This window comes from Scyliorhinus torazame, chromosome 8 (assembly GCF_047496885.1).
Source record: "Scyliorhinus torazame isolate Kashiwa2021f chromosome 8, sScyTor2.1, whole genome shotgun sequence".
Taxonomy (NCBI): Eukaryota; Metazoa; Chordata; class Chondrichthyes; order Carcharhiniformes; family Scyliorhinidae; genus Scyliorhinus; species Scyliorhinus torazame.
Genome location: NC_092714.1, coordinates 157,145,515 through 157,165,036, shown reverse-complemented (window position 1 = coordinate 157,165,036; position 19,522 = coordinate 157,145,515). Strand labels below are relative to the sequence as shown.

Sequence of the window (19,522 nt, the reverse complement as noted above, 5' to 3'; positions counted from 1 at the left end):
GAGGTGTGCAGGTTTTAACCGGGCGAAGGCGGTCCTCCACGGTAAAGGGGTGAAGTTTGGGCTCCTTCACCCGGTGAGACTGTGGGTAACATACCAGGACAGGCACCACTATTTTGATACCCCAGACGAGGCGTGGTCGTTCATCAGGCAGGAGGAGCTGGACCTGAACTAAGGAATTGTTGTATGGGGGTGAAATGTGTGGGTGGGGAGGGACCGAGGGGAGGACGGCGGGTAAAGCATAAGTTTATGGGCATGTCTGCCCTAGTTTGGTTGGGGGTTTTGTTGTTTGTTTTGCTTGTTTTCCAGGTGTTTTGTTTTCCAGGTGTTCGGTGCTCGGGGGTGGGAAACGCCCGGGACGCGCTGTCCGGCGTATGGGGAGGTGACAGATGGCGCTTGCCCCTCTACCCTGCGGGGGAGGGGGGGTAGGATGGCCCGAAGGAGGCAACAAGTTAAGGGTTGGTAGATAGAGGCGGGAGCGGCCGGGGTCAGCTGACTCACGGAAGCACAATGGGGGGGGAAACCAGAGCTAAGCGGATACTCTGGGGGGGTGGGGGTTTGGTGGGGGGGGGGGCTGCTGCTGCTTTGCTGACTCAAGAGGGGCCAGGTGAGGGGTATGGGTGGAGAGTCGGGCGAGGGGGCCGCCGAGGGGAGAGCTGGAGGAGGGAGTCGGGGGCACGCGGTTGGCCGAAAAAGGGAGATGGCTAGTCGGCGGGATGGGGGTGTGGTTACCCCCCCCCCCCCCACCCCCGACCAGGATGATCACGTGGAACGTGAGGGGCCTGGATGGGTCGGTCTAGCGGTCCCGTGTGTTCTCGCATTTGAAGGGTTGAAGGCGGACGTGGCCATTTTGCAAGAGACGCACTTAAAGCTCGCGGACCAGACGAGGCTGAGGAAAGGATGGGTGGGACAGGTGTTTCACTCGGGGTTAGACTCAAAGACCAGAGGAGTGGCTACTTTGGTCACTAAACGAGTGGCATTTGAGGCGGGGAGCATCGTGGCGGCTAAGGGGGGCAGGTATATAATGGTGAGTGGCAAGCTGCAGGGGGCCCGGGTGGTGTTAGTGAATGTATATACCCCGAACTGGGACGATGCGGACTTTTGAGGCGCGTGTTAGGTAGGATCCCAGACTTGGAGATAAGTCACCTGATTATGGGAGGGGACTTTAATACGGTCTTGGATCCGAGCTTGGATCGTTCCAAGTCCAGAACGGGAAAGAGGCCGGCGGCGGCCAGGGCCTTGTGGGAGTTCATGGGCCAGATGGGGGGAGTGGACCCCCGGAGGTTTACGCGGCCAAGGACCTTTTTCTCCCATGTCCATGAAGTCTATTCACGAATAGACTTCTTTGTGTTGAGTAGGGCGTTAATCCCGAGGGTGGAGGGGGCCTCGGACCATGCCCCGCACTGGGTGGACCTGCGACTGGGGGCGGAACGGGGTCAGCGCCCTCTCTGGCAACTGGATGTGGGGCTGTTGGCGGACGAAGAGGTCTGCGGGCGGATAAGGAGGAGTATTGAGAATTATGTGGGAGCGAATGACACAGGAGAGGTGGCAGTGGTTTGGGAGGCTCTGAAGGCGGTCATTAAAGGAGAGTTAATCTCCATTAGGTCCCATAGAGAGAAGAAGGAGAGGGAGAGACTGGTGGGAGAGATACTCAGGGTCGATAGGAGGCACGCAGAGGCTGTTGAACGAGCTCCGGAAATTACAGACGGAGTTTGACCTGCTGTCCACGGGGAAGGCGGAGGCGCAGCTGAGGAAAGCGAAGGGGGCAGTTTATGAGTATGGGGAGAAGGCGAGTAGGATGCTGGCACACCAGCTGCGCAGGAGGGAGGCGGCCAGAGAGATTGGGGGAGTGCGGGACAGGGAAGGCAACATGGTGCTGAGCCCAGAGAGGGTTAATGAAGTTTTCAGGGAGTTCTACGGAAGTTATACGAGTTGGAACCCCCTGGGGAGGGGGAAGGGATGAGGCGGTTCATGGACCGGTTGAGGTTCCCAAGGGTGGAAGCGGAGCGGGTGCAGGGACTGGGGGCCCCGATTGGGTTGGAGGAGATAGTTGGGGGGCTGGCAGGCATGCAGACGGGCAAGGCCCCGGGCCCGGACGGCTTCCCCGTAGAATTGTATAAGAGGTTCTTGGAGCTGTTGAGCCCGCTCCTGATGAGAACCTTCAATGAGGCAAAGGAGAAAGGGATCCTCCCTCCGACAATGTCGCAGGCATTGATCTCGCTTATCCTGAAGAAGGAGAAGGATCCGCTTCAGTGTGGGTCCTACAGGCCGATATCGCTCCTGAACGTGGATGCCAAGCTGTTGGCAAAAGTTCTGGCCACCAGAATAGAGGACTGTGTCCCGGGAGTGATTGGGGAGGACCAGACGGGTTTCGTTAAGGGCAGGCAGCTGAACGCGAATGTGAGGAGTATCCTGAATATTATCATGATGCCCTAGGAGAGGGGGGAGGTGGAGGTGGTGGCTGTGATGGACGCGGAGAAGGTCTTTGACAGGGTGGAGTGGGAGTATCTGTGGGAGGCGCTAGGCAGGTTTGGATTTGGGGAGGGATTTATGGGGTGGGTCAAGCTGCTGTACCAGGCCCCTGTAGCGAGTGTGTCCACAAACCGGCTAAGGTTGGAGTATTTCAGGCTGCACCGGGGGACGAGACAGGGGTGTCCCCTGTCCGGTTGCTGTTTGTCCTGGCAATTGAGCCGTTGGCCATTGCGCTCAGGACTTTGGGGGATTGGAGGGGACTGGTGCGCGGAGGGGATGAGCACCGGGTCTCCCTCTACGCGGATGACCTGCTGTTGTATATTTCGGACCCGTTAGAGGGGATGGGGGAGCTCATGCGGATCCTGGGGGACTTCGGGAGGTTCTCGGGGTATAAGTTGAACGTGGGGAAGAGTGAGCTGTTCGTGGTCCACGGTAGGGGCCAGGAGGAGAGACTGAGGGAGCTTCGGCTCAGGATAGTGGAGAGGAGCTTTCGGTACTTGGGGATACAAGTGGCCAGGAACTGGGATGGCCTGCACAGGCTCAACTTATCCCGGCTAGTGGAGCAGATGGAGGGAGAGTTTAAAAGGTAGGATACGCTCCCGCTTTCCTTGGCAGGACGGGTGCAGACTGTGAAGATGACGGTTCTCCCCAGGTTCCTCTTCGTATTTCAGTGCCTCCCCATTTTCATCCCCAAGCCCTTCTTTAAGCGGGTGAATAGGATTGTGACGGGATTTGTGTGGGCGAATAAAACCCCGCGAGTCAAAAGGGTATTCTTGGAGGGGAGAGCGGGGGGGGGCGGGGGGTGGGACTGGCTCTGCCGAACTTCTGCAGTTATTACTGGGCGGCCAATGTGGCCATGATCAGGAAATGGATGATGGAGGAGGGGGCGGTTGGAGGCGGCATCGTGTAGAGGAACCAGTCTGGGGGCACTTGTTACGGCTCCGCTGCCGTTCTCGCCGGCGCAATACACCACTAGTCCGGTGGTGACGGCGGCACTGAAGATCTGGGGTCAGTGGAGGAGAGGAGGGGAGCCTCGGTGTGGACCCCGATACGGAATAACCACAGATTTGCTCCGGGTAGGTTGGATGGGGGATACCAAGGCTGGTATAGGGCAGGTATTAGGAGGATGGGGGACCTGTTTATAGACGGGACTTTCCCTAGCATGGAGGCGCTGGAGGTGAAGTTTGGCCTGCCCCCGGGGAATGCGTTCAGGTACCTCCAGGTTCGGGACTTTCTTAGAAAACAGGTGGGGACATTTCCGCTGCTGCCCCCGCGTAGGATCCAGGACATGGTGGTGTCTGGCATCTGGGTAGGGGAGGGGAAGGTGTCGGACATATATCAGGAGGTGGAGGAAGCCTCACTGGAGGAGTTGAAGGGCAAGTGGGAGGAGGAGCTGGGTGAGGAGCTGGATGAGGGCCTGTGGGCCGACGCCCTGGGCAGGGTGAACTTCTCCTCATCATGTGCCAGGCTCAGCTTAATTCAGTTTAAGGTGGTGCATCGGCGCATATAACGGCGGCAAGAATGAGTAAGTTTTTTGGGGTGGAGGACAGGTGCCCGAGATGTGCAGGGAGTCCGGCAAACCATGCCCATATGTTTTGGGCATGCCTGGCGCTTAAAGGATTCTGGCAGGGGTTTGCAAGGGTGATGTCTAGGGTTTTGGACATTTGGGTGAAGGCGAGTCCAACAGTAGTGATATTTGGGGTGTCGGAGGATCCGGGAGTGCAGGAAGCGAAAGAGGCCGATGTATTGGCCTTTGCCTCCCTGGTAGCCCGGAGACGGATCTTGCTAATGTGGAGGGACTCAAAACCCCCGGGTGTGGAGACCTGGGTTAGCGACATGGCGGGGTTCCTCAGCCTGGAGTGAATAAAGTTCGCCTTGACAGGGTCCTTGATGGGGTTCTCCCGGCGGTGGCAACCTTTCCTTGACGTTCTAGGGGAGCAGTAAGTGTCAGCAGCAGCAGCATCCTGGGGGGGGGGGCGGGGGTTCAGGTGGGGGTACTGTTGATATAATGTGAGTTGGGCATGGAGACAAAACCCACCTTGTTCTGTTTTTAAAAAAAAATTCTGTTGTGTAAGTAGTTTCACTGTAAGCTTTGGGATATGTTTATTGTTATTTTTTTATTGCTATCTGTATTTCTATTTTTGTTATGTAAAAACACTCATTGGAAAAACTTTAATAAAACATTTATTTTTTAAAAAACGTGGGTGCATGTATAACTGTGTGTATGTTTTGTGTGTGTTTTTTTATGTGTCTGTCGATCTGCCACCTTTAACCACCTAGGCCACACTGGCATGATTTTGAATTGAACTGCCATATTCCAATGCTGAAACCAAAGAGAAAATGCTGGAAAATCTCAGCAGGTCTGGCACCATCTGTAGGGAGAGAAAAGAGTTTCAAGTCCAGATGTCCCTTTGTCAAAGCTGCCAATTCTGGATGATTCTTCCCCCAATTAATATTAAAGGGAATGTCGCCTTCTTTCCTCCTCCCCTTTCCTTGTTGTCGAGCAGAGAGAGGGTCTGGATATGTTGGGAGAGATCTGTTACTCATCCTCGGCAACTGCCTGCCCGATTTACACCACTACCACTGCCGGCCAGAGATGGCACCATCGAACTACCTCACCACAAGGGTGAACTGTCATGGCAGGGTGCTGGCTTTGGCTCTGCAATTTGATTGGAGCAAATTAATAATCATGTTATTCCTTTTCATGAGTCAATCAGAAACCAGGAAAATGTCTCCTGGAAGAAGGAGCTTCAAAACAGAACGATCGATAACACTCTTGTATTTCTTTGCTGCTGCAGGTTGCATTCTGTGCCTAGGCCAATCAAACTACTTTCGATTCAATCATCCCATCAAAGCCAGACATATAAAGAACATGAAGCCTGATAATGAGACCTTAATTTCTTCACCCAGCTTGGTTCCAGGTAGGAGACGGGATATGAATATGTGGTGAACTGGGAAGCTGTGGTGGGGTGAGCTGCTTTCTCCATTTGCGCTTTATAAGATTGTTCTGTTTCTTTTCTTTTTAAAAAAATGTATTTTATTCCAAACATGTGTAAAAAAAAAAGTTACATATACAAAAACACACTCCACAACTCACAGTCCATAGTCTGTACAGTTTTTGTCCTTTTTACATTCTCCCCTCCCCCACCCGTCCCCCTTCCACGACGAACAGTTCCTCAAACATTGTCGGGAACAATCCCCACCTTGTGTCAAAGCCCTCTGTCCACCACTCAGCTCAAATTTAATCTTTTCCAACTGGAGAAAATCGTACAAGTCCCCCAGCCAGGCCGCCATCCCCCCCAACTAATGTTCGATGTTATCCAGTTCTTGAAAGTGCATAATGAATAATGCCCATGAATTGTAGAACCCCTCCGTCCTTCTCCTCAGTTCAAACTTAACTTTCTCAAGAGTCAAGAATTCCAACAGGTCGCCCCGCCGCGCCAGGGAACAGGGTGGAGAGGCTGCTCTCCAACCCATCAGGATCGGCCTTCGGGCGATCAATGAGGCGAAGACTACGATATCTGCCTTCGCACCAGTTTCCAATCCTGGCTGGTCCGACACCCCGAATATGGCCTCCCAGGGACCCGGGTCCAGTTTCACGTGCACCACCTTGGAAATTACCCTAAAAACCCCCTTCCAGTAATCCTCTAGCTTTGGACAGGACCAAAACATAGGAACGTGATTAGTGCCCCTCCCCCCCCGCAATGCTCACACATATCTTCTACTCCTTCAAAAAATCAGCTCATCCTCGCCCTCGTGAGGTGTGCTCTGCATACCACCTTCAGCTGTATCAGCCCCACCCTCGCACACGAGGTGGAGGCATTTACTCTCCGGAGCACCTCACACCAGACCCCCTCCTCCATAACCTCTCCCAACTCTTCATCCCACTTTGCTTTGATCCCTTCCAGTGGTGCCTTCTTCTCTTCAAAAATAGCTCCGTAAACCGCTGACACTACCCCCTTCCCCAGTCCCCCTGTCGTCAGCACCTCCTCCAGCAATGTGGAGGCCAGCTCCACCGGGAAGCTCTGTATCTCCTTTCTGGCAAAATCTCGAACCAGCATGTATCTAAACATTTCCCCCTGCTCCAGCCCATACTTCACTTCCAGCTCCTTCAGTCCTGCAAACCGACCCCTAAGAAACAAATCTTTTAGCGTCTTAATCCCCTTCTCCTCCCATTTCTGAAAATTTCCATCCCACCTCCCTGGCTCAGATCTGTGGTTCTCCCATGTCTTCTTGATCCTCACCACCTGCCCTTCCCTGCTCCCTCAACCACCCATATATATCCCCAATCCTATCCTCTCCCAACTCATCTGGGAGCAGCAGTTGCTCCAATAGGATGTACCTCGGCAACCTGGGAAACATCCTCCACTCCTTTCGTGCAAAGCCCTCGCCTGCATATATCTAAATTCACTCCTCCTCGGCAACTCAATCCTCTCCCACAACTCATCCAGACCTGCAAACTTCCCTTCCAAATACAAGTCCCTCACCTTCACCAATCCCACCTCCTTCCTCTTCCCATATATCCCATCCACCTCCTCCAGCTTAAACCTGTGGGTCCCGCACAATGGTGTCAATACCGACATTCCCTCTAAGTTAAAATGTCTCCTCAGCTAATTCCACACCCTAACCGTCCACTGTACCACCGGGCTCGCCGTATACTTCCCCGGAGTTAACGGCAGTGGGGCGTCACCAAAGCCCTACAGATCCCCTACAGAACTCCTCCTCAATCCTGACCCACTCCCCACCCCCTCAACCATCTCCTCACCTTCTCCACAATCGCTGCCCAATACTAGTGCAAAAGGTTCGGGCATGCCAACCCCCCTGTTATAACCTGCCTACTTACCATTGGCTGGGGACTAATGACAATCCCACAATCCTGTGGGAGTATGAGCTTCCCCAATGAGGGGGCGGAGAAACCATTAGTAAACTCCATGTATAAATAAAGCTGGCCAGTTTGGAACCAGCAGGAAGAAGTGTGCAGCAAGGGAAGTTGCTGCTGCTGTTATATATATGTGTTATTGTAAATAAATGTTATTACTTTGTATCCTTAAAACTCGTGCTGGATTCTTCGTGGCCCTCACACAACCCCCCTTCTGTCTTTGCCTCTTTAGCAGGGCCCTCTTTACCTTCCCTGGCCAAATAAACTCCGAAATCACTCTCTCCAATTTCCGGAAGAAGGCCTGAGGAAGAAAGATTGGGAGTGTCTGGAAATCAAACAGCAACCTTGGCAGCAAATTCATCTTTACCACCTGCACTCTCCCTGCCAGTGTCAGGTGGAATGTCTCCCATCTCTTAAAATCCCCCACCGAAATTGTCAAATTCATTTGTGCATCTTAGCCCATTCCCTTGTCACCTAAATCCCCAAGTACCTGGACTTTTCCCTACCTACCTTAAAGGGCCCCAAGATGGACCCCCACCCCGCCTTATTCACTGGAAGCACCTCGCTCTTCCCGACATTTAACTTGTATCCAGAGAAGGCCCGAAACCTCTCCAATATTCCTATGATCCTACCCATACTCTCCAATGGGTCCGACACGAACAACAACAGGTCGTCTATGTACAGCGACACCTGGCGCTCCCTGATCCCCCTCACAACCCCTGCCACTCTACAGACCCCCTAAGGACTTAATCGCCAGGGGCTCAATCGCCAGTGTGAACATCAGCAGACGCAATGGACACTCCTACCTTGTTCCCCTGTGCAGTTCAAAACTCTGTGAACTCATCTCATTTGTACACACACTTGCCACCGGGGCTAATACAAAATACGCACCCACGCCACAAATATCCGGCCAAACCCAAACCTAGCCAAGATCTCGAATAAATACCTCCACTCCACCTGGTAGAAGGCCTTCTCTGCATCCATAGAAATAATGACCTCTGGCAACCGTCCTACTGACGGAGTCAACACCACATTTAACAGCCTCCTGATGTTGCTAGAGTGCTTTTGGGCCTTTGCAAAACCCGTTTGATCCTTAGCGACCACCCCTGGCACACATTCCTCCATCCTCCCCACCACCAGCCAGCACTTTCACATCCGTGTTCAACAACAAAATATGCCCATACGACCCACACTCCAAAGGATCCTTCCCCTTTGGGATTAGCATAATCGACGCCTGTGTCAGTGTCTCTGGCAGCTCCCCCTTCTCCAACATCTCACTAAACATCCCCAACCAGTACAGTGCCAACTTTGCCACAAACACCTTGTAGAACTCTGCCGGAAAGCAGTCTGGAGCCTCCCCCTACATCATCCATCTAATGCTGTCAATCACCTTGCTCAGCACCAACACCTCCAACACCTGCCTTCTCTCTTCTTCCAACCTTGGAAACTCATCTAAAAACCATCCCATATTCCCATCCTCTCCACCCGACTCGACCCTCTACAACTTCTCATAACACCCCCTGAACACCTCATTTATCCTTTCTGGTTCTGACACTGCCTCCTCACTACCTCCCCTTCCCTATTCATACCCGTAGAATTTCCCTGGATGCAGCATTCCTCTTCAGCTAGTGGGCCGGCACATGGCTCGCCTTCTCTCCGTATTCATACGGCACCCCCCTCGCCCTTTGTAACTGCCCCACTGCCTTTCCCGTCATCAGCCTATCAAATTGCCCCTGCAGTCTCTTCCTCTCCGCCAACAACTCCTTAGTGGGAGCCCCCGAGTATCTCCTGTCCATCTCGATTAGCTCGTCCAGCAGCCATAAATGCTCCTCCCTTCTCCTCCTATTCCTCGCTCTGTTTATTTTCAGTCTCAGTTAATCAGTCAGCCAGCATGGATCCATGAAGGGTAGGTCATTCCTGACAAATTTCATTGAATTTTTGAAGAAATGACTAAGGTAGTGGACAGGGGAATGTTTATGGATATTGTTTATATGGACTGACAGAAGGTTCTTGATAAAGTCCCACATAAGAGACTGTTAACTAAGGTAGACGCCCACAGGATCGAGGGCAAATTACTGACATGGCTGGGAAATTGGTTGAGTGGCAGGCGACAGATTGGGGATACTGGGTAGGTACTCAAATTGGCAAGATGTGACTAGTGGTGTCCCATCGGGATCTTTGTTGGGGCTTCGATTGTACACATTATTCATTAACAACGTGGATAATGGCATAGAAAGTCACATATCCAAATTTGGGTGGCATTGTAGACACTGTAGATGACAGCATAAAACTACAAAGGGATAGACTAGTTGAATGGGAAAATTGTGGGAGATGGTTACAATGTAAGCAAGTGTGAGGTTATCCATTTTGGACCAAAAAAGGATAGATTCTTCTCGATGATAAGAAGCTAATTTCAGTGGATGTCCAAAAAGTCCTGGGGGTTCAGTGCACAGATCTTTAAAATTCCACGACCAAGTGCAGAACATATTCAAGAAGGCTAATGGAATGCTGGCCTTCATGTATATTAAACCCTGATTAGACCCCACTTGGAGCACTGTGAGGAGTTCTGGGCACCGCACCTCAGGAAGGATATCTTAGCCTTGGAGGGAGTGCAACGTAGGTTTACATTACTAACGTAGGTTTACATTACTACATTGGCCTTGGCATTACTAATGCCCCCAAACCTGTCCCTCTGCATCACCCAGACTCCATTTGAACCCAGAGAGCCCCCGGGTCGCCGCACCACCCCAACACTTTCACCGCTTTGGCCACCCAGTAATTGTATAGCAAGTTTGGCAGCGCCAGATCTCCCTTACGGTCTGTCCCTCTGAAAGACCCCCATCCAAATCGTTGGGGCCTTACCTGCCCAAATAAAGCTGGAAATAAGCCGCTTGACCCTTTGGAAAAAGGACTTGGGCATGAACACTGGGAGACACTAAAATAAAACCAAAACACTCGGCAAAATGTTCATCGTACCCGATTGGACCCGGCCCACCAAGATTATCCCACCTCTGCAGGTCTGCCTTAACTCCACTCACCATGCTTGTATAGTTCAACCTTGGAGCCATGCCCAATCCCCAACCAATCGGACCCCCAAGTATCAAAAAGTAGTCCCCTCCCCGACAGCAAAATATTCGCTCTTCACTATGTCCAACTTGTAATCGGAGAAGGCACCGAAGCCCTGCAAAATACCCATAATATTGCCCGGGTCCTTCACATACAGCAGCAAATCATCTGCATATAACCACACCCTATGCTCCACTGCACCCGCTAACAATCCCACTCCACGCATTCAAGGCCGTCAAAGCAGTGGCCAATGGCTCAGTCAGCAGCGCAAACAACAGGGGAAACATCGGACATTCCTGTCTCGTTCCCCAATGCAACCAGAAAGACCCCAAGCTCATGGTGATGGTACAAACACGAGCAAACGGGGCCGCATTCAACAGCCATACCCACAAGACAAACCCAGGACAAATCCAAACTTCTCCAGTACTCCCACTCAACCTGGTCGAATGTCTTCTCCGTGTCCAGTGAAACAATTATCTTTGGTTCAGACCCAGCCGCAGGGATGAGCACTCCATTCAACAATCGCCTCACATTGGACGACAGTCTCCGGCCCTTCACAAACCCAGTCTGGTCTTCCCCCACTACCTCCGGAAGGCAAGGCTCCAGCCTTAACGCTAACACCTTGGCCAATAACTTGGCATCTACATTTAGCAGTGAGATCGGGCGATGCGACCCACACTCTGGGGAGGATCCTTAACCTTTTTCAGGAGAAGCGAGGTGCCTGCCCCAGCATCTGCGGGAGGGAGCCCTGTACCAAAGAGTCCCTAAACATGCCCAGCAACAACACGCCCAACTGAACCGCAAATTTCTTATAAAATTCCACTGAAAGCCCATCGAGCCCTGGTGCTTTCCCTGCCTGCATGTGCCTCAACACTATCTGAATCTCCTCCAGGCCCAGCAGTGCCTCAAGATGCTCCCATAATTCCTTCCCAACCTTGGGAAACTCCAAACCCCACAAGAACTCTGCCATTCCCATTCATCCTCCGGCGGCCCGACCTGTACAGCCTCTCGTAAAAGGCCCTAAACACTCCATTCACCTTAACCGGGGTGGACACCAGCCTCTCCTCCAAATCCCTAACCTGAACAATCTCCCTGGCTGGCATCTGCCTCCTTAATTGGTGAGGCAAGAGACGACTGTCTTTCTCCCCATACTTGTACACCCAAGGGCTTCACTGTTTGCTAACTATCTGTTCTGAGGGACTTTATCAAATGCCGACTGAAAGCCCATATAAACAACATCCACAGACACTTCCCTGTTCACTCCTTTCGTCACCTCTTCAAAAGGTTCATCAGGCAATGACCAACCCTTTACAAATCTGCGCTCACTTTCTCTGATCAGCTGAAATTTTCAAAGTTGTATTGTCACTCTATCCTTCAGTGCAGACGCTCTTTGTTTCCCAGCAGCAGACACTAGGCTAACTGATCCATGATCCCCTGGTTTCCCCCCTCAACATTTGTGAATACATCAACAATATTCCAATCTAAAGAAACACTTCCTGATTCGAGAGAACTTTGGGAGATTAGAGTTTGAGTATCTACAATGTTTTCGCCTACATTCTTTAAAACCCTGGAATTGAAACCATTGGGTCCTGGGGTTTTGTCACTCTTTTGTGCCATTATTTTCTTCATTGCTGTTAATTTGTTAATTTTGTTGAGTTAATATTAGTTCCTTGGGACATCTTGCATGTTGGCCTCTGTTGTAAATATTGACACAAAATAATTATTTACGATGTCTGTCATTCACAGAATCACCACTGTCAATTTTAAAGAAGGTCATAAGATCATAATAAATAGGAGCAGGAGGAGGCCATTCAGCCCATTGAGCCTGCTCCACCATTCAATACAATCATGGTTGATTTGACTGTGGCCTTTCATCCACTACCCTGCCTGCCCCAACCCCTCAACTCCTTTGTATAACAAAAATCTACCTACCTCAGCACCGAGTATATTCAATGACCCAGCTTCCACTACTATCTGGGCTAGAGAATTCCAAAGATTAATAAGCATTTGAAGTAATTCCTCCTCATCTCTGTCTTAAAAGTGGGCAGCACTGTAGCACAGAGGGCAGCACGGTAGCACAGTGGTTAGCATAGTTGCTTCACAGATCCAGGGTCCCAGGTTCGATTCCCGGCTTGGGTCACTGTAAGTGCGGAGTCTGCACGTTCTCCCCGTGTCTGTGTGGGTTTCCTCCGGGTGCTCCGGTTTCCTCCCACAGTCCAAAGATTTGCAGGTTAGGTGGATTTGCCATGATAAATTGCCCTTAATGTACAAAAAGGTTGGGTGGGGTTGCTGGGTTACGGGGATAGGTTGGAGGTGTGGACCTAAATGGGGTGCTCTTTCCAAGGGCAGGTGCAGACTCGATGGGCCGAATGGCCTCCTTCTGCACTGTAAATTCTATGATTCTATGAAATGGAAGACCCCTTATTTTTAAACTGTGCCCCCTCTAGATTCCCTCAGCATCTACCTTGTCAAGCCCCCTCAGAATCTTATACTTCAATAAGGTCACCTCTCATTCTTCATTGACCCATATTGCTCTGACCATCTTCTTTCTGATCTAATTGTAGAAGTCATATTCCCTGCAAGGTACTGTTCTCACTCTCTTTTTGTAGTTCTCGCTATCAAAATATCAATGTGTAAATCCTGCACTCCCAGCAACAATCTAGGCCAAGGCAGTATCACAATGATGACTCCCCGGCCAACGTCCCCTTGGGGTACAGCTCCACATTGGAACTCATCACCTTTAGTTAACAGGATTCCTGGGGGAGATGGGGTGGGGGGCAGGAACTGAATCAAATCTGGTCTAATTCTTATATTATTTTTGATAGAATTTCCCACCATCAGAGAGTACCAAGCAGCAAGCCAGAGCCCAACCTCGAGACAGTTTGGATTGGAAACGGGTTTCCATGGCTACACAGATGACAACACCATGCAGAACATGGTTAACCTAATGAAAACAAGTAGATATGTCCCACGGACAGATGGATGGGCTCGGAGCCCCTTGGAGATCTCTCCCACTGAAGGAAGGCGATTCGCGCCCAGAGTGCTCACCAGTCGCAGTGCCACGCCGCCGCCATTTTATTCCCCGTTCTCATCCACTGCAGCAGACAGGCAGGCCGGCAATGGTTTCCAGAGGTTCTTTCCTGTCAGGTCGCCAGTTCATCTGACTGGTTCGCCAACTCCTCCACAGAGTCCCCCATCACCCACGGTTTCCTCCTCCTATGACATCCACTGGGGGAGGAGACAGGAGTTGTGGAATGGCTCGAGGGCTCAGAGCCTTGCTTATGGGAACTGCTTCATGGAAAACCCGTCCAGATGGGGAGCATGGGATGACACAACATTGCCAGAAAGTGCCTGTTTGGGTCTTGCATCAGTCCGGGGCAAGGAGTCAGCCAGCATGCCATCGAGCCCAAGGCTGGCCCGCAAGCTGCATTTGTCGTGCAGCCCCACCGATTACTACCCCTCTGCTCGGGAGAGGATTGCTATTGGTGAAGGAGCTTTAGGATCTAGTTACCGAACTAGGGAAGCATCTGGGAGTTGTCTCCGGCAAATGGGAGTACACAGTCGCTCCCTTCCGAGACTGCACAAGTCTGGAGACAACCAGCTGGTGCCCTTCGCATCCATTCAGTCTGGGGACTTCCTTAAACTGAGAAACGCCTCGGATGAATCCAGAGACTTGGGTCCAAGGTACTTCCCTCTCCCGATGAAAGAAGCTTATTACACACATCCAAACCAAACAGTGACACCGTATTCGAACCCTACAGCAGAAGGCCATGAGGAACATCAAGTCACAGGAAGCCCGCGGATTGCTCAGAAAATTTCCCTAACTTCACCCCATTTGCATGGTAGGGATAGTCCCTTTACACTCGATCCCAGGAGGAAGGAGTTTCAAAATGGAGGGGGAGACTTGTCTGTCGACTCTATCGACCAGGTCTTCTGGAGTCGGAGCAGCCTTGGCAGCCCCCTGGAGCCCCACACTGGTGACACGGGTAAGCTGATGGTGACGTCGCTGGGACAACGATCTGTGTCTCCCGCATTCCGCAAGCGCACAAACAGCATCAGCTCGATCGGGGGCAACGAGGAGGATTTAATGGGCTACCATCAACGACAAAAGGAAGAGAGGCTCCGTGAACAGGAAATGGAGCGTCTGGTGAGTAGAGAGATTCAGAACTAATGACATCATTATTATTAACTGGAGTCCCATTTGACAATCAGCTGATGGACTTTCCATTGTAGGTTCAGGCAGAGTCCATACAACCACCAACTACTGAGTACACAGTCTAGTGACAGATTCTACCCTCAGACTGACCGAGTGAGAGGATTTATGTAACTGCAGTCGAGATATTCTAATGGAGAGCTTCTGGGATGGGAACTCCACATTCCGTCACTGCTCTGATCGAGTCATTGGCTCTGGGTCACGATAGCTAAGAGCACTGTGGGTTTACCTATACCACAGGGATGGCATCGGTTCAAGAAGGTGACTCACCACCACCTTCTCAAAAGCAATTAGGGATGGCCAATAAATGCTGGACCTAGCCAGCCATGCCCACATCCCAAAGAAATGTTAAAAAGTGGTTAAGTTTTAAATTTCTCAAAGTTACTCTTCGTGTACTAGTTGACATTGGTTTTCCTTTCCTCTCAGCCCTTTATTGAAGGAATTCACAATAGTTCTGTGCTCATTGGTTGACTGGAGATGCTACAAAAAGATTGTTATCCTTTCAGGTAGTGCCCTAAGAATCTGATAAAACTGGAAAGGCCTGAAATAGGGTCAAAGTGTCGAAAATGGCAGCTGCCATTCCTGGGCTTTCAATGGTTGATGGTACATTGCCCACCATATAGGTAAAGGCATTAGAAGAGGTGTTCAGTTTTCCAGTCCAAAACGGGCACTAGGTACATTCTGGATGTCAATAGGGGCCTGCCACCTGATTGAAGACTCCCTGAACAAACGGTTGGCACGGAGCCTGCGGCCTAGCAGGCTGTCCTTAAAGGAGCTGCCAATGGCTGCAAGGTATAAGATGTTTAAAATCTTCAAAGTGAAGAATCTTTAATCTAACTCCACAGGACACACTGCCAACCCCACCACTCCTCTCTCTCAATCAATATATACTTCCTTCCTTCCCCTATTAATCGATTCCCCCTTCCCCTCCCAGTCAATCAGCCCCTTCTGCTGCTTTTTGATCCCCCTCACCCTCCTAGTCCATCCACCCCTTCTCCTCCTAATCCATCGTGCTCACGATTGATCCCACTCTGATCAATACCACTACCCTGCATTTCCCAAACCATGTCCTTGTGGATTTTTGTAATGTACAGATTGTCTTGTGGCAGCAAGTGTCCCAGAACAGAACTAATCACATCCAAATCCTGTTTATGTGGAATATGCGTGTGTGCATGTGTGTGTAAAAGAGCTGTATTGTGCAAGATAAATTCCTTTACTCCTTTTTGCTTTCCACATTCTTAATTAAAAAAATATATATTTTATTGAAATTTTTTTCCAAACAACAATTTTTCCCTCTTACAAAGCAAACGAAACAATAACAAAACAGAAATTTTTAACAATACACAGGTAACAAAATCTCTTTGTCTATTGACCTAAACTAAACTAGCCCCCCCCCCCCCCCCCCCCCCACCCCCTGGGTTGCTGCTGCTGGTCATCTGTCTTCCCTCTAACATTCCCCGAGGTAGTCGAGAAATGGCTGCCACCGCCTGGTGAACCCTTGAGCTGATCCTCTCAGGGCAAACTTTATCTGCTCCAGTTTAATAAACCCCGCCATATCGTTTATCCAGGCCTCCAGTCCGGGGGGTTTCGCCTCCTTCCACATGAGTAGGATCCTGCGCCGGGCTACTAGGGACGCAAAGGCCACAACGTCGGCCTCTTTCGCCTCCTGCACTCCCGGCTCTTCCGCAACTCCAAATAGAGCTAACCCCCAGCCTGGTTTGACCCGGGCCTTCACCACCCGCGAAATCACTCCCGTCACTCCCTTCCAATACCCTTCCAGTGCCCGGCACGCCCAAAACATATGTGCGTGGTTTGCCGGGCTCCCGCCACACCTCCCACATTTGTCCTCCACTCCAAAGAACCTGCTCAATCTTGCTCCCGTTATGTGTGCTCTATGTAGCACCTTAAATTGAATCAGGCTAAGCCTGGCGCATGAGGAAGAGGAATTTACCCTGCTTAGGGCATCAGCCCACGTACCCTCCTCTATCTCCTCCCCTAATTCTTCTTCCCACTTTCCTTTTAGTTCGCCCACCGACTCCTCCCCCTCTTCCCTCATCTCTCTGTAAATCTCTGACACCTTGCCCTCTCCGACCCACACCCCTGAAAGCACCCTGTCCTGTATCCCCTGTGTCGGGAGCAACGGAAATTTCCTCACCTGTTGTCTAGTAAACGCCCTCACCTGCATATATCGCAAGAAATTTTCCCGGGGCAACTTATACTTTTCCTCCAATGCTCCCAAGCTCGCAAATGTCCCATCTATAAATAAATCTCCCACCTTCCTAATTCCCAACTGGTACCAGCTCTGAAATCCTCCATCCATTCTTCCTGGGGCGAACCTATGGTTGTTCCTGATTGGGGACCCCACCAGGGCTCCCCGCACTCCTCTCTGTCGCCTCCACTGTCCCCAGATATTCAGTGTTGCCGCCACCACCGGGTTCGTGGTAAACTTTTTAGGTGAGAACGGTAGCGGCGCCGTCACCAGCGCCTCTAAACTCGTCCCTTTACAGGACTTGCTCTCCAGTCTTTTCCACGCCGCTCCCTCACCCTCCATCATCCATCTACGTATCATTGCCACATTGGCGGCCCAATAGTAATCACCCAAGTTCGGTAGTGCCAGTCCTCCTCTGTCCCTACTACGCTGAAGGAACCCCCTCCTTACTCTCGGAACTTTCCCTGCCCACACGAAGCTCGTGATGCTCCTATCTATTTTATTAAAAAAGGTCTTGGTGATTAGTATAGGGAGACATTGAAATACAAATAAGAACCTCGGGAGGACCATCATCTTAATTGCTTGCACCCTGCCCGCCAGCGATAGAGACTGCATGTCCCACCTCTTGAAGTCCTCCTCCATTTGTTCTACCAGCCGTGTCAGATTAAGTCTGTGCAAGGTTCCCCAGCTCCTAGCGATCTGAATCCCCAGGTATCGGAAGTTTCTTTCCACTTTCCTTAATGCTTTCCACATTCTAACCATCTCTCCTGTGGCATTCCTGCTGCTGATTCCATGTACTGATATCATTACAGTAATTAACATGTCATCATATAAACATATGTTGGTGGATTTCCAGTGCGGAAATACAAACTGTAATCACCCCGTGGTTTTTTTAACATTTATTAATTCATAGGATGAGGGCTTCTCTGGCTCAGCCAGAATTTATTGTCCATCCCTAATTTCCCTTGAGAAGTTGGTGGTGAGCTGCCTTCTTGAGCTGCTGCAGTTTATGTGGTGTAGGTACAACTACAGTGCTGATAGGGAGGGAGTTCCAGGATTTTGACCCAGTGAGAGTGAAGGAATGGCCGATATATTTCCAAGTCAGGATGGTGAGTGACTTGGAGGAGAACCTCCAGGTGGTGGGGTTCCTAGGTATCTGCTGCCCTTTTTCTTCTAGATGGTAGTGGTCCTGGGGTTGGAAAGTGATGTTTTTCTATGCCTGAGTGAACCTCTATTTTAGAAGTGAGAAGCTGTGTGTTAGGGTATAGACTGGGGAAAGAGTCTATGGGCAGGCTTCTCTGGTCCCCCAGCCACATGTATCTTGGCGGCGTGCCGTTCACTGGTGGCAGTATTCTCTCATCCCACCGCTTAGCTTCATAGATTCATAGAATCATACAACACAGAAAAGTCCCTTCGGCCCATCGTATCTGCGCCGGTCAGAAACAACCACCTAACCATTCTATTCCCATTTTACAGCCTGGTATACCCTGGGATTGCAAGTGCACATCTAAATACTTCTTAAATGTTATCAGTGTCTCTGCCTCCACTACCCCCACCTTCTGGATAAAAGGTTTTTCCTCACATCCCCTCCGAGCCTCCTGCCCCTGATCTTAAATCTATGCCCCCTGGTCATTGATCAAGGGTAAAAGTTTCTTCCTGTCTACTCCTCATACCCTCATAATTTTATACATCTCAATCATGTCCCCCCTCAGTCTGCTCTGCTCCAATGAAAACAAACCAAGTCTAACCATAACTCTTCATAACTAAGGAAATCCCATTGAAGCCATCCCATGCCACCAGGAATCCCGTGGGCAGGGGTTCACTGCTGGCAGGAAAAGAAAATCCCAATGGCCAGAGAATTCCAGCCTCATCGCCAGGAAAAGATCTTAAAAAGATATTTGTAAACATGGTGACAGTGAATTTTCCTTCCCAAATTGAGAAGCAGAACCTCAAAGATAATAATTTTGGGATTATTACCTGAGAAATGTGCAAATTGGAATAGGACAAATCAGATTAGGGAGATGAATGTGTGGCTCGAAGACTGTAATGGGAGAAGTGGGTTCTGGTTAGTGGGGCACTGGCACCTGTTCTGGGGAAACTGGGATCTGTAGCGTTGGGGCAGTCTACATCGGGGGCGGGATTCTCCGACCCCCCGCCAGTTGCCTAATTCTTCGGCACCGGATATTCGGCGGAGGTGGGAATCGCGCCGCGCCGGTTGGCGGGCCCCCCCGGCGATTCTCCGGCCTGCGATGGGCCGAAGTCCCGCTGCTGGAATGCCTGTCCCGCCGGCGAGAATCAAACCACCTTTTGAACGGCGGGACAAGGCGGCGCGGGCGGGCACCGGGGTCCTGGGGGGGGGCGCGGGCGATCTGAGCCCCGGGGGTGCCCCCACTGTGGCCTGGCCCGTGATCGGGGCCCACCGATCCGTGGGCGGGCCTGTGCCATGGGGGCACTCTTTTCCTTCCGCCTTCGCCATGGTCTCCACTATGGCGGAGCCGGAAGAGACCCCCTCTACTGCGCATGCGCGGGAATGCCGTCAGCGGCCGCTGACGCTCCCGCGCATGCGCCGCACGGCAAAGTCATTTCCGCGCCAGCTGGCGGGGCACCAAAGGCCTTTCCCGCCAGCTGGCGGGGCGGAAATCAGTCCGGCGCGGGCCTAGCCCCTCATGGTGAGGGCTCGGCCCCT

At 51.3% G+C, this 19,522-nt stretch overlaps 1 protein-coding gene across 3 annotated transcripts in view; it reads left to right on the top strand.

The window, feature by feature from the left end:
* The window catches only part of phldb2b (pleckstrin homology-like domain, family B, member 2b), a 517,142-nt gene that overhangs the window by 188,524 nt on the left and 309,096 nt on the right, over positions 1-19,522 (top strand). For all 3 annotated transcript variants that reach the window (XM_072514438.1, XM_072514437.1, XM_072514436.1), the window contains 2 exons: positions 5,268-5,390; positions 13,240-14,561. In XM_072514438.1, the coding sequence (XP_072370539.1) occupies positions 5,268-5,390; positions 13,240-14,561 (1,445 nt within the window). The remainder of the gene's footprint in view (positions 1-5,267; positions 5,391-13,239; positions 14,562-19,522) is intronic.